This window comes from Kogia breviceps, chromosome 2 (genome assembly GCF_026419965.1).
Source record: "Kogia breviceps isolate mKogBre1 chromosome 2, mKogBre1 haplotype 1, whole genome shotgun sequence".
NCBI classification, from domain to species: Eukaryota; Metazoa; Chordata; class Mammalia; order Artiodactyla; family Physeteridae; genus Kogia; species Kogia breviceps.
In genome coordinates, this window is record NC_081311.1 from 32,646,524 (window position 1) to 32,661,650 (window position 15,127).

General features: G+C 46.4%; 1 protein-coding gene across 50 annotated transcripts in view; it reads left to right on the plus strand.

The window, feature by feature from the left end:
- Positions 1-15,127, plus strand: part of SORBS1 (sorbin and SH3 domain containing 1) — a 245,001-nt gene that overhangs the window by 161,522 nt on the left and 68,352 nt on the right. For 25 of the 50 annotated variants that reach the window (XM_067024994.1, XM_067024993.1, XM_067024999.1 and 22 more), the window contains 4 exons: positions 5,103-5,275; positions 6,202-6,265; positions 8,108-8,182; positions 8,509-8,571. In XM_067024994.1, coding sequence (XP_066881095.1) covers positions 5,103-5,275; positions 6,202-6,265; positions 8,108-8,182; positions 8,509-8,571 — 375 coding nt within the window. Of the gene's footprint in view, positions 1-5,102; positions 5,276-6,201; positions 6,266-8,107; positions 8,183-8,508; positions 8,572-13,691; positions 13,862-15,127 lie in introns of those variants that run through there. The other 25 variants (XM_067025024.1, XM_067025019.1, XM_067025007.1 and 22 more) reach the window with 3 other exon arrangements.

Genomic DNA, 15,127 nt, shown 5'->3' on the forward strand with positions numbered 1-15,127 from the left:
TTCATCCAGGAATGAGACCCGCATGGGATTTGGCCTCATGTAGCTCCTGTCCCCTGGGTGGAAAGACAGGAAAACAAGGGCTGGGACAGAGGGGCTGGCATAGGGTATGGAGAGGCCACCCCTCCCTTCCCCGAGGGAAGTGCAAGCAGCGCTGTGATCCTCAATCACAAAGCTCTGGGTGTGAAGACTAGGGATGCTTTCCCACCTCCCACAGACACAGATGCCCTGTCCAGGTTGTCAGCAGCATCCTTTATTGAGTGGCCCTTTCCAGGACCTTCCTTTGAAAGCACAGTATAAAACTAGAAGGAAATGCTCCAGGATGTCATGTATTCACCTAGTGAGAAATAGCAGCAAGGCTTCATCGTAACCCACTGGGTGTCGCAGGGTGGCCCCATCACCTGCATGGTACAATGAAGTGTCACCTTGGGTTTCCACTATATAAAGAAACACTTCTTCTTTAGAGGTTGCAGTTCAGCCCTCTGTATTGGAACCCACTCAATTACAAATCACATGATCATAGGCTTCTAAAGTAAAGGAGTTCAGGGCTAATTTTTGTAGATCCAAAGGACTCTGGCAGCTTGGGAACAAATCCATGGACTGTCAACCTGAGTTTTGCAGTTAAGTGATGGTTGCTAGAGCCACCTGCCCTAACAATTTCTTAAGAATTACTCTAGGGCTTCCCTGGTGGCGCAGTGGTTGAGAGTCCGCCTGCCGATGCAGGGGACACGGGTTCGTGCCCCGGTCCGGGAAGATCCCACATGCCGCGGAGCGGCTGGGCCCGTGAGCCATGGCCGCTGAGCATGTGCTCCACAACCGGAGAGGCCACAACAGTGAGAGGTCTGTGTACCAAAAAAAAAAAAAAAAAAAAAAAAAGAATTACTCTAGGTCTGGAAACGCTGAGGTTGGCATGTCTGTGATCTTCCTCTGAAGAGATGACAGTAGAGTGTGAGGACTATAAGTGTCTCTAAGCACTTGGTGAGACAGCTTGAGATCAGCCTCACCTGCTGCAACTTGATCACACTTAGGCAAGGCCTTTCCAGTCGGGAGAGGAGTATTCAGCACAGCCATGTTAAGGGGGGACTCTGGTAACTCAACATCCCCCCCACCCTCCCAAGCTTCCTGCCAAATCCTTGGCCTCCTGTTGGAATTTCTTGGGAGCCTGAGAACTCATCCCGTAAAACCAGTCTGGTCTTAACATCTTTTAAAGCTTATGGTGGTGATGCCAGAGATACAACAAACTAGTGAATAAAACAAAAAAGAAGTAGACTCACAGATGTAGAGAACACACTAGTGGTTTCCGGTGAGGGGGTGGGAAGTACAACCTATTGGGTGTAAGATGGGCTACAAGGGTATATCATACAACCCGGGGAATATAGCCAATATTTTGTAATAACTGTAAATAGAGCATCACCTTTAAAAATTGTATAAAAATTTTTAAAAAATCAGAGCAGTGTGAAATCATTTTAATGAAGGAAAATCCCTATGTCTTGAAAAGCAAAACAGCTTATGGTGATGGGGTTTTCTGAAGCACTCATGAAGCTGAGTCTTGCACAGAACGTTTAGAAATTGTTCTGCGCTCCCACAATGCGTATTCGTTTCAGAAGTTTGTTTGAAACCCGGGCAAAGCCACTCCATTGAGCAGTCTGTGAAAGTCGTAAACCTGAGCTCGCTGGCGGCAGTGTTTCCCCAGCTCCCACACCCTTCCTCCACACACAGACATGTCTGACCTCGGCACCACTTTCCATGTACCCTGGAACGTGGAATGTTTAGTCCTCCAGCCAGCACTCAGAACGTTTTCTTTTCTCAGAGATGAGAACCTCTCCCTCAGTCAATGAACACGTCCTTCCTAGACACGTACTAATAGCCGGGCACATCTTCATCCCCTGCCGTCTCACCTCATGGGCTCCACTGGTAGGACATTAGACTCCCCGGTGTTACCCTTTTTGCCCCCCGATCTTTTGGCCTCTCTGGTGACCATCTGACACACTCCTTCCTTCCGTGCTGACCTCCCTCCCTACTTAACTGCCCGTTTCCTGTCCACAGACTCATCCCTTCCCCTGCAATCTGGCATCTGCCCTCACTCCCCTCCTGAAATTTTCTCCCTCAGAGAGATCCTGTGACTCTTTTTTTAACCTAAGGTAATGTCACTTCCTCTGCTTCGATTTCTTTTTTTCTTTTTTCTTTTTTTTCCTCTGACGCGTTACCATCCCACTTCTTGGAACTCTGTCTTCTCTGGTTTCAGTGACACCTCTCTTGTTCCTCTCCGGTTCATCTCCTATCCCTCCAACAACAACTGCAAGCTTCTGGGAACCCCTTTTTTTTTTTTTTCTCCAGCTTTTCAGCCTGTAACTGTGACATTCCTTCGTGCATGACTTCAGCCCTTGACTCTGCTGTCATCTCCTCCACTGACCTCTTCCATCTCCTTGCCTTCAGCCATCACTTTTGTTCTGATGACTCCAAAATCGCCCTCTTCTGGGGCCCCTCCCTGGGCTTCACTCTCATGTTTCTTCAGGGTCTCTGGGGTACTTCTACTTGAATGTCTCGCTGTCTCCTCAAAGTTACCCTGTCTAAGTGCAGGCGGCCTTCTCTCCCTACCTTCCCCAGCCCAGTTCCCTTTCCTGACTTCTCTGTTTGCATCAGGCCAGGCTCCCAGGCTCGAAACCTTGGTCCCACCTTGGAGGGAGGCTAGACAGGATGTGGTTCAGAGAGGACCGCTGGAGTCAGGTGGACACTAGGCCAAATCCCGGCTTGACCATGCGCTGTTATGTGACCTCAGGCAGGCTACTTTAACTTTTCTGTGCTTTGTTCCCCTTACCTGTTTTTTTAAAAATGGAGGGATGACTTAATGGATCGGTAACTGATACTCTGAAAAGCTCAATGCAGACCACAACACTAATAAATGGTTAGACGGGCATTCATACTCTACTGATATTCTGTCCGGTATGGTAGCTACTAGCCACATGTGGCCATTGAGCACTTAAAATGTGGCTAATCCAAATCAAGAGGTGCTGTAGGTATAATATACACACTGACATGCAGTGCTTGGTACAAGGTAAGGAATGTATAATACCTCATTAGTAATTGCTTATACTGATTACACGTTGAAATGATATTTTAGATAGAGTAAATAAAATAAAAATTAATTTTACTTGTTTCTTTTTTTAAAAAATGGAGGGGGGGCTTCCCTGGTGGCGCAGTGGTTGAGAATCCGCCTGCTGATGCAGGGGACACGGGTTCGTGCCCCGGTCCGGGAGGATCCCACATGCCGCGGAGCGGCTGGGCCCGTGAGCCATGGCCGCTGAGCCTGTGCGTCCGGAGCTTGTGTTCGGCAAGGGGAGAGGCCACAGCAGTGAGAGGCCCGCGTACCGCAAAAAAAAAAAAAAAAAAAAAAAAAATGGAGGGATGATGATAGTTCCTTCCTCATAGAGTTACTGGGAGGACGAGCTGCGATAATGTACGTGAAGAGCTTAGCGCACTGCCTGGCCCATAATAAGCTCAGAGTAGTCCAGAGGCCCCTGACATTTGCTTATGCCATTCCCCCCGCCAGGAGCTCCCTTCACTTCCTCTTTGTCCGGCTGACACTTCTGAGGGGTGGTGCCTGAACCCAGTTCCTCAGCGGAGTTGGACGTGGACTCCTCTGTCAGCACGGGTTGCCTCCATTCTCATTGCTGGCTCTCCTGCTCTTTCTGCCCACTAGACCGTCAGTTCCTTGAAGGCCACAGCACATGTGAACGCGTAGCGCCTGGCAGGTGCTTTGTAAGTGCCCCCCATAAATAAATGACATGCCTTGGAATAACAGAACACACTAGGTAATTTTATAATCTATAGACCACACGTGGTATGTTTATTAGCTCTCTGTAGCTTCCAGTCCTGGATGAAATTAAATGAACTCTAAATGTGCATTTAGCAGTTTACCATTTTCTGAGCGCTTGGCGTTAGCTATTTTATTAGGTCCTCACCACATCGCTGTGAGCTGGCCAGTTGAAGTGTTATCCCCATTTCTGGATGAGAAAACAGAGGCACAGAAAAGTTAAGTGACTTCCTCAAGGGGAAACAAGAACTTTCAAGTAGAGTCTGGCTACCCTCGTGTGGTTTACCTGCTCCCTGACTTCCTAGAAAAGTCAGAACTACCTGGATGTCTGGAGCACCAAGTACAGACATCTATAGGGCACTTACCACACTGTCCACACATTTTTTAAAAGGGCCTAGTGGGCGGAAAACAGTATGGAGGTTTCTCAAAAAAACCCCCCGTCAAATAGAGCTACCATGTGACCCAGCAATTCCACTCCTGGGTATATATCTGAAGAAAAACAAAAACACTAATTTGAAAAGATACATGCACCCCAGTGTTTATAGCAGCATTATTTATAGTTGCCAAGGTATGGAAGCAACCTAAGTGTCCATCAACAGATGAATGGATAAAGAAGGTGTGGTATGTATACAATGGAATACAGCTCAGCCATAAAAATGAAATTTTGCCATTTGCAGCAACATGGATGGACTTGGTGAAATAAGTCAGAGAAAGACAGATACTGCCGTGATATCACTTATATGTGTAATCTAAAAAATACAACAAACTAGTGAATAAAACAAAAAAACAGACTCAGGTATAGAGAATAAACTAGTGGTTACCAGTGGGGTAAGAAGAAGGGGAGAGGGGCAAGGTAAGGTAGGAGGACAGAGGGTTATTATGGGAATATATGAAATCATGTGTGTGAAACTTTTGAAAATTGTAAAACACTACAGAATCTAATCTTTCATCCAATAAATAAAAAACAAATACTGAACAACAGAAAAAGGGCCAGATGGTAAATATGTTAGGCTTCACAGGCCATACGGTTTCTGTCACAGCTACTCAGCTCTGCCATTGTAGCTCTAAAGCAGCAGTAAATAATACATAAGTGAAGAGCATGGCTGTGTTCTAATAAAACTTTATTTACAGAAACCGGGGGCTGGGCCATGGTTTGCTGACCCCTGCTGTAAGCACAGCTCCTTCCAATTGAGAATTGGCAGACACACTGTACCCTAGCTGGATTGTTTATGGGGAATTTGCTTTGGAGCCACCAGAAGAGCTTCAGCTAACGATTGCCTTTCTTTTCCAGATCCCGTCTCGGAAAGAAGAGTGGGAGAGCAGGACTCAGCACCAACTCAGGAAAAACCCACCTCCCCTGGCAGGGCTGCTGAGAAGAAGGTGAAGGATGACAGCAGGCGGGTGGCAAAGAGCACTCAGGACCTAAGCGATGTTTCCATGGATGATGTGGGCATCCCACTCCGGGTACGAGTGCGAACCTACGAGTCCTTCTTAGGCTTTGTCCTAAGCCAGTGACAGGTGTCCACCCCTGGGTCCATGTGAACCCCGTCTGTAGGTGGCAGAGACCTCAAAAGGAGGGACCTCAGCACTGTCTTCTCTCTAAGCCCACTGAGGCCTGCAGAGCCTCCAAGAGCTGGGTGACAACTTTTCCCACAGCATGTGTTAGCCGTTTCTAAATCCATGAGAAAAGGGTTTCATGGTCAAGTAAATGTGGGGGAAAGCTGGGTGGAACAAAGGCAGGTTGCTTTCTCTGTGGCAGAACTTCTGAGAGGCTTCAGGCATGTGTGTGTTCAAGAGGAGAAGGTCGTGGGCAGTGTTTCCCAGTCTCCTTCATTATTGTGCTGCAGTCCAGGGTTAGAGAACGCTGGGAAGAGTGCGAGGCTCAGGGTCCCTGCCACCATGCGTTCAGGAAGAAGTTCCCGTTTTAATGTATACATTCTAAATCTAGCCCTATGCAGGTGGCTTAGACACACTTCTACAGAGTAACCTGAAATGGGTGATAAGCATATGTTCCTTGTTTCTCACGTTTCTAGGAGCCTTTACTTCAGTTTAGTCATCTATGTATGGAGAGAGGTTCTCTCTAAAAATTACCTAAGAATGGACACATTTCAAGTGGATCCTTGTCCACTGGTTTCAAAACCTGCATCCTTTTGACCAAATGTTACCCCGCAGATTCAGGTCTGAATCCCTTGGTTTGTCTGTTCTTTCTCAACAGTTTTGCATTAAAAAAAAAAAAAAAAAAAAAAAAAGATTTCAATGTGAAATCACAAAGATGTATAGAATTACATGAGTTTTGACTTGAGACGTTGTCACTTTGCATTTTGCTTTCATAATCATGGAAGTTCTGAAACGTGCTGAGATTTCCATTTTATTTTACTGTTTTTCTCCAGAACACCGAGAGATCAAAAGACTGGTACAAGACCATGTTTAAGCAGATCCACAAACTAAACAGAGGTATTGATTTTCATTTGTAGAAGCTGTGCTGTGCCCATATGTTGACTGTTGTGGTGAGGACCTAAGCTCACTTGGCCAGAAGACTGGGCCCTGCAGCTTGATCTCATTAGGCCCGGGCCTGCCTGAGCCCAGCCATGCACCTTCAGAGCAGAGGGGGTGGGGGAACTTGTGCGCCTGCCTCACACGTGGGAGCTCAGGTCGGCTCCCAAGTCCTCCCTCCCAGATGTTGGGGATGCAGCAGGCTGAGCCCAAGCACTATTCCCGCGTTCTTTAGCATCTGCCTGCCTGGGATGTGAGCAGCTTCGACTCCCACCTGCTTCTGGCTTTAGGTGCACCTCCCAGTGTCAGCCCATGACTGCCTTGTAGGCAGAGCAAGTTGAGAAAGGCATGAACTGGGAGTTAAAAAGTGTTCCCGTCTGGGTTCAGTCCCCCAAGCACTCATGTGACCGTGGGCCAATCATGTACCTCTCTGTGTTTGTTCCCCTTCCCTTCCTCTGAGGGATGTGGCAGGGCCCAAATGAGAGCAAATTCTGCCTTGTGAAGTAGGACGCATGGTGCACCTGTATGATGGATGGTGTTAATGTGAAAAATAATCTTCCCCAGCTGAGAGCCAGCACTTGGCAGGGAGCCCTGAGAGCCGGTCCAGGGCTGACACAACAAAGCCCGCTCAAGCTGGGAGAGTAGTGCTTCCAAATCGGGGGCCTGCTGGGCTGCCAGCAGGGGACCCAGCATGGTGGGAGAACCCCAGGCCAGTGCTCAGGCAGGTTGCAAGCCCCACAGCTCTCATCTGCCTGTGCCGCCACTCAGCTGCTGGGCAGGGATGCAGCTGCACTGCGGGAAGGGTACTGCTCCTCCTGCAGGCAGTGCATCCTGTCCTTCCCTGTGGCCAAATCCAGTCTGGCCGCCTGGCACAGAAGACACACGAAGGCCAAGGAAAAGCGTCTGGTCATTGTCTGGTCAGCCTATGCCGCAGATAACCAGTCTCCCTGATTAACCGTGGCTGCCAGCTAACCTCACTGTTAATTAGCTCCTGCAGTGTTCAGAATGAACGTGGGGGTAGTCCTCTTCAATTTGTTTCTAAATTTTGAGATGCTCAGTATTTAGTGTTTCTGAGCCAAGAGTAAATTCACTCTTTTTGAGGTAGATGAGCTCAGTCACGGTGGTGATGCTGGCTGTCTGATCAGATGGTGTCAGTTCCACTGGTCACTTCCTAAAGCCAATGTCCATTTCCCCAGCAATCTGTGTCTCTCTCACCTCTAGATCCAGCTTTGGCGGCCCAAATGCCAAGATACAGGTGCATATGTGAAAAATATGTAATTCTGCCCCTCAGGCAGCGTTGGTCCTCTCATATATTATAGATGATAACTCAACCTAAATTACAGATTCTGAGCGAAACTACCTGCCCTAGGCAGAGGTGTTTGAAAAATTAAGAATCCACTAATTTGCCCTGATTCTGATGTCTACGGCACAAGCTTTGATTGTTTTTAAAAAAATCATTTGATGACAGTTGTTTTCTTTACAGTTTATTAGCATACTTAATATTTTTTGCCCATAAAAGGTGAAAATTTGAAGCTTTGTGCTAAATGCCTTTTGCTTATTGGAGACTGTATTTATGTAATTCTTTGTCCAAGAAGAGAAATGATATTGTGTCTTTAGACGTGTCTCAGTAATTCAGGCAAAAGGACTGGATTTTTTAAAGCAATTTGAATTCCTTTCATCACTGGTGAAGCTTAGTATGTTCCAGAATTCAAGGAGCCTGAATTGTGTGTGGATTCCTATTCGTTCATTCTCTCCATTTGTATCTTCCTCTATTCTCTCTACCAAACCTGCTCCTCTGCCTAGACACTCCTGAAGAAAACCCTTATTTCCCTACGTACAAATTCCCTGAACTTCCTGAAATCCAGCAAAATTCTGAAGGTACCATGAACTTAGACAGTGTATCTGTTGTCCTAGCCTTAAATTAATTCTTATAGTTCCATTTTAGGAATAAGATTTGGCTTTTAGATTTTGTTTTTATAGTCATTTTTGGTTGGCAGACATTTTATTTCACTTATTTGCATGATGTGCCATATTAAAATAACCAAGTCCTTTCTAATTCATTAATCTCTTTTCAAGTGTGATGCCGTGTGCTCTAATAACACTAAAATAGGTAATCAGTCATTTGAAAGAATCCATTGGAGATTTGTCACTTCCTCCACTTCGTGGTGGATAGTTTCAAACTCCACTGCTTTTCTCTGCTACAGAGGACAATCCTTACACTCCTACCTACCAGTTTCCTGCATCTACTCCTAGTCCTAAATCTGAAGGTAATTAAAGGAAAATCACGTGCCTCTCTTTGTACCGATACTGTTACTTTCTTTTTCACCTTGGGGTTCTTCCTGGTGGCTAAGAGCTCTCTCCCCATCATTTGCTTCCCTCCAGCCTTGTGTTTTGTGGTGTTCTCTTGCTCCTCGCTGACTGTGTTAACAGGAGTCTCTCCGGGTGGTATTTTAATCCTATTCCCTTGGAGTTTACAAGATTAATGGCGTCACCAGTGTGGCTTAGTTACGATACTTTGAACGATACTTTGAACGTGTGGGGCTCTGGGAAAAGCTGCCTGTACTCAGATACCCAGGGCTTTGTATGTGGGGGCGGTCGCGTGATGCTGGTGGTGGCGCACTGACTCGGGGAAGCTGAGTCATTATGGCTCATGGGCAGGAGGTAGACGTGCCAGCGTCAGCAAGAGAAACATTACCTGGTTCCCATATGTGCAACTAACTCTCCACTGGGCCCCTCTTGTCCTGGGTGTATCTCCAGGTATATCTCCTTGGTAGGGAATTCGCCAAGTCATATCCAGGTATGGGATTCAGTCATGGTGGGAGGTGATAGCCCTTGAAAATAAGGGTTTTGACCAAGCTAGAAACCTTTTCATGAAAGAGCTGGCTAGGAATTTGGACCTGCTGGGGGGAGGATGGCCACACTTGTATCTGAAAGATATTCTTTTCCGGGGTAAATAGCCTAGGTGTCAAAGAAGGTTCTAAAAGGTGAGTGAAGGGCAACATCCTGAGAATTATTCTAGTCTCAGGGATTGTCTGATTTTTAGATGAGTGACCCAGAAAGAGAGGAGTCGGTGGGGTAGGCAGGAGGCACTTGGATCGAATGCTCTTCTAGGATGAGATGTTGAGTGCTCTGAGCTTCATTCATTCAAGTCGTATTGAGCCCTTGTGATCGAATGCTCTTCTAGGATGAGATGTTGAGTGCTCTGAGCTTCATTCATTCAAGTTGTATTGAGCCCTTGTGTGTGCCACATGCTATCCTTGGAACTGAGGACAATGCCGTGAATAAGATATGTCATCTTTCCTCCCACGTTCACGTCAGGCAGGGAATTAGACAAGGCTGCTTCATCGTACTGTGTCCAGTGTGGTGGCAGTTGTGAGAGCCCGTGTCCAGAAGGCCCCAGAAAACCTTGCTGGCACACAGTAGGTCCTTAGCACATGCCTGAAGAGTGTTGCTGAGTGAAGGCTTTGGATCTCAGAAGCAGAGTGAGTGCTTCTCTGTTCCAATCAGCTCAGCAAACCATCCTGCCCAGCCCTTCTCATCATTGGTGAAGTTGTCCATTCAGTCATTCACCAAACTTTTACTGATCACTTAACATATATGCGATGTCATGCTGAGATGTGTTAGGTACAGTTTTAGTTAAAATACCATATTCCATTTTTAGTCTCCCTGTGATGTGCCCGTCAGTGGTTTCCAGCCCTTTCATGCCTGGGGCCTATCGTGGACAAAAAGAAAAGTCTCCTGAAGGAACTGATACTTAAAAAATTAAAAGCTGTTGATTTCATTTTAATCAGTGACCTCCTTACTTCCAGCAAGAGTCTATCTGGTGTGGGATAACCTAGTTTTTTGCTCTTGGGGTGTTGATTCTAGCCAAAAAGCATTGCTTCAGAAACAGCGAACTGAACTGGATGAGTGAGACATTTTTTTAGGGTAATTTTGATCAAATGCAGTTTTTGATTTGTGCTTTATTTGGACTTGGAGAACCCAACCCACTCATAAGATAGGATTCCTTTCTAGGGAAGATGACCGGCACACAGCATGCCTGAAGGTGTAGAATCCCATAGACGTGGGCAGAGGAAGGCCACCTGGAGGAGTCCTGTGGAGAAAAACAGTGACTCCCACCAGCCTGGAAGAATGCCTTAGGCCTGTCACAGACAGTGCCAGCAGCTTCCAGTCAGCCTGGCTCTTGAGCTGAAGACAGGGTTTCGCCTTCTGGCCTCACACCCAGAGCTGCCATGTCATCAGGCGCAGCACCTAGCAACCCTGGCTGACGATACGGTCTGCTGGTGGTACATGTCAAGTCGGGCTTATTTTACCATGAGGCCTAAAGAGTAAGGGATTGGGACAGTAGTTAAGGGTGGCGCAGTGGTTAAGAGTCCTCCTGCCAATGCAGGGGACACAGGTTCAATCCCTGGTCTGGGAAGATCCCACATGCCGCGGAGCAACTAAGCCCGTGCTCCACGACTACTGAGCCTGCGCTCTAAAGCCCGCAAACCACAGCTACTGAAACCCACGTGCCTTGAGCCCGTGCTCCACAGCAAGAGAAGCCACCGCTGGCTGCAACTAGACAAAGCATGGGCGCAGCAACAAAGACCCAACGCAGCCAAAAAAGGAAAAAAAAAAAAAGTAAGGGATGACATGATAAGTTTTCACTTATAATTTAGGAAGCAGACCTTACCAGTTTTTATTTTCAAAGGCCAAAGAGGAAGAAATCATCTTAAAGGATAAAGAGGAAGAAATGAGATTGGCTATAAAAGATTCATAATAACCAAGATGATTAGACTTCAACACAAGTTTCTAAGAAGTCTTCTTCCCTGGAGATTTTTTTTTAAAACAGGGTAGGTTCTTTCTCGCCCCCGCTCTTGCCTAGATGACAGATTCAGACATAGATCACAGATGTATTCAATTAGATGAAGGCTTTTTACAAACGAGAGAAATCTTTGAGCTAGCTCACTTTAAAGAATTGTTATTTTCATTTTAATTTTTTTTAAGTAATGAGAGAGTCTCAGGTTTAGAGTTTGTGAGTTCTGGCAGGTCCTCCTCAGCCCTGCCCTTGGTACCACTCCTGCCCCATGCGGTGGCCCTGGGCTCTACACACCCTTCTTAACATGGGAAGGAGTTATTCCTTTCAAAGAAGGGTGTTAAAGATGGATTAGCACCTAACCAAGGCAGCCTCTACGCATAGTTTTTAACGAGCATTAAAAAATAGATTTACTGAGAAATGTGAGCTGTGATTCTGGACTCTGTCCCCTGCGGGGAGGAGACTGTTGTTACTGCTGGTTTTTTTGTTTTGTTTGAACTCAGAATTTGAAACTAGGATTATTTGCAATAAACCTATCAAAACCTAGCCTAAGGGCTGCTGCTTTTTGTCTAAATTCTAGTTGATTATACAGTATAAAAAAGACATTTCTAAGTGTCTCAAAGCTGATTCTCCTAAATAGTGAAGGATTATGTGAAAGTTTGTGTCAAGCTTAGCAACCCTACCCCACCTCCGCCCTCAGCTACAGTGAAAATGTAAACTTCTGGCCAGACTTTCAGAAGATAAATAGAATTATCATGTCTTAATCAGTGAGATTTAAAATGTACTTTTAAAGAAGCCTGTAAATTCCAACAAGGTGCAGTCACTTCTAATCATTTTATAATCTTTGAGACCACTCTATGGGACAGGAGCAACTGATTATTCTTTATCTCATGGGGTCCTTGGGAGGAATTAGGGCTAGGAAATTTGGGAAGAGTAGAATGAATTCAGAAGACTTATTTCTTATAATTTCTCTATATATCCTGGTCCCTAGAAAGCTTATCAAAAATAAAAAGAATTTACCAGAGATCCTTTGGGGATAACTTTACTTTCTTTTTCTTTTAAACCTTCCCTTGACCCACCCTCTCCTGCCCCCGCATTCCTTCCTCTCTGACCCAAAGCTACTTGTTTGTGAATTACACTCCAGTCTCTCTCTTAAAGGCACATGTCCCTTCCCAGCATCTGAGATGCCACTAGGTCTTTCTGACTGTGGGCGTGAGGAGAGGGGATGTTGATAGAGACTAGAGCCTGCGCCACCCACTGCTGCACCCAGACCATGAAGGGGCTGCTAGACTGAGTCTTCAGACATCCTGCCCACGGTTTCTTCCTGAAGCAGGAGCCAGAGGGACACGCTGTGGAGAAACAGCCTCAGAAACCCCTCCACTGCCTCCAGCCTTAGGAAATAGCCTTGTGGTGGAATCCTGTTAATAGTGATAACAGCACACCCACTGCAGTGACTGTGCTTGGCACTGCCCTCTCTCGAGCCCTTACTGAAGACAAGGCTCCATGCTGGGTGCATCATAATTGTTATCTCATGTTCAACCTCCCAGCAACCCCATGAGGTAAGTCCTCATTTTTGTCAATAAAGGGTACGAGGCTCAGAAAGGTTAAGTAATTTGTGGAAGATCACACAGCAAGTGGCAGAGCCAGGATTCAAACCCAGGTCTCTGGGGTCCCCCAGACATGGGTTTTTTATTTCCTCTGCTGATCCCTTTCCCTCTCCTGCTGCACTCTGTGTTCTTGGTTGGCCCCTTCGCCAGGGGCTCTCTGATGCCTGACTCCAGGCATCCAGCTTGCCCTGCTTCTGAGTCAGTCATGCTTCGCTTGGCTGAGCCAGAGTCTCCCAGTGTGGCATTCAGGAATATGAGGTTAGGAAAGCTCCCCAGGTAATTGGGCACATGATCAGGGCTGAGAACCACTGCAGTGGAGGAATGCCACCCTTTTCATCCTCCAAAGGAAGGAGATACTCGCCAGGGCAAATTTGGGGATTTGAATACAGAATGAGAGTGGGGAATACAGATTGAAAAGAACTCGCTTTTCTCCTCTGAACATGGCCAGATGATACTGGCTCTTCATGTCAAGAATGTGGGAGATATTTTCAAATGATGCCTCCACATCAGCAAAGCCGAGTAACTGGTGTATTACTTTGTGGTCCACGCCAGTGAGAACCCATTTGGCCCTGTCAGGATAAAGGGCTATCGTATCAGCCAAGGGTGAAATCAGTCTCACAGACCAGCTTTTTCCCTTGCTTTTGGATGCCTCTTCCACTGCTGTCAGGCTGATGGTGGCCACTGCCACCTCCTGGTGAAGTGACTCAAAACACAACCGCAGGACATCCTCAGGTTGTGGTGACTTAGCACGTCCTAGTGGTCAGTCTCACTGAGCTTTTTCCCCATTCCTAGATGGGGGTGCACTAAGGCAAGGATTTAGGAGGCTGATTTTCCCAAGCATATCTATATTTGAGTTAAGATAATCCTCTACTGGCCTTAAAGGATTTCTAAGAATAGCCTTATTTTGCTTGAATTCAAGCAAATGGTTCTATCGTAAAGAGGCCTGGCCAGGATCTGTGCCTGAACTGCAGCGAGTACTGCCCAAGGGAGGGGCTGAGCGCTCGCAGCCATCACCTTTGCTCCCCTAACTAGAGCTGCCCAGAAGTCCTCTGCTCAGCAAGCGTGGAAGTCTGGCCTGCGAGATAGTTAAGAGAGAGTAGGAGTTAGTCCCTTTCCACCTTCGAGGGAGGGACGCCCCAGGAGATGAGGCCGGTGAGTTGTCTCCCAGCCCGCTGGTCCTTTCATTCCTGTCCCGCTCCGCCTCATTCTCTTTACTCCTCACATTTGATTTCTTTTCTGAATGTGTCCTCTGTGGCTATTCTAACAGCCTATATTGATCTTTTTTTCATTATTTAGAATCTGATTGCTTCTAACCAGAGCATAGACCATTTGGGGGCTGTACCCCCAAGCTCCCTGGACTCTTCATGACCATCTTGCCCCACTCCCCCTCTTTCTTATTCTTCCTCCCCAATCCCACCTAGCCTTTATACCCACCTCTGCGTACATTTTTGTTTGACCATTTTTGTTTGTTGGGTGGGTGAGTGTGTGTGTGTGTCTATCTCGACCCCTTTATCCTTTCTCCTCCTGAGTGTGTGGAGTAAAGCAGGAAAAGGGTTTAATTTGAGCAGGGGAAAAAGATTGTGTTAAAAGTGAGCCACTGATATTAGAAAAATTTTAAGTTTAAAGGCCTAACAAATGCATAAAATTGAAATTTAATTGATACAGGCAAGCGATTATGCAAATACTGCTTTTTGTCAGTCGTCCCATTTTGGTCAATTACACACTTTTTATAGAACAAACTGCACTTTCTCCAGTGTCTTTAAGATTATTATAAATTCTTTAAAACACAAAACGGAAGAAGTCTTTTTTAGTCTATTTAAAGTTGGTGTGGTTGGAAAGGCAATTATGTGCCTCCTGACAGTTTTAGGAGAGTAGCTGTCCCCAAAAGGAGCCTCCAAGAACAGATTGCCCAAGCCCAGAGGGCAGTCACTGGTGTGTAAACATCAAAGCCCGGCAGGGGTCTTCAGGGCTCCGGAGAGAGTTGTTCACCCCCAGTAAATGCTGCTTAGTGTTAGAGTTTTCTGGAAGTCACTGGCACAGGAAGTTCTGGGTATTGCTGCCAAGATTTGATGTTTGCTGCTTGGTGCTCTGAAGGACACAGTCAGCATGTGGCTCCACTACAAGTAGGAATCACAAGATCCTGGCTCTGCTGAGCCCACTAGGGCGTTCTTTGAAAGGACTCTTGGAGAAATAGTGAAAGCAGGATTTCATGCATAGATGATGTCTGTGTTCATAGACAACTTGAGAAACACTTCATCTAGTGTGTCTCAACTATGGTTAAACATACACATATTTGGCCAGCTCTGGTCTATAGAAATGCAGAAGGTGAACCTTACACCCAGTTTTCCCATTCAGTGTATTTCCAGCTGCATCTCCACCTGTCCCAGTATAGACTTAGCCTGCCAGGAGAAGGTGCAA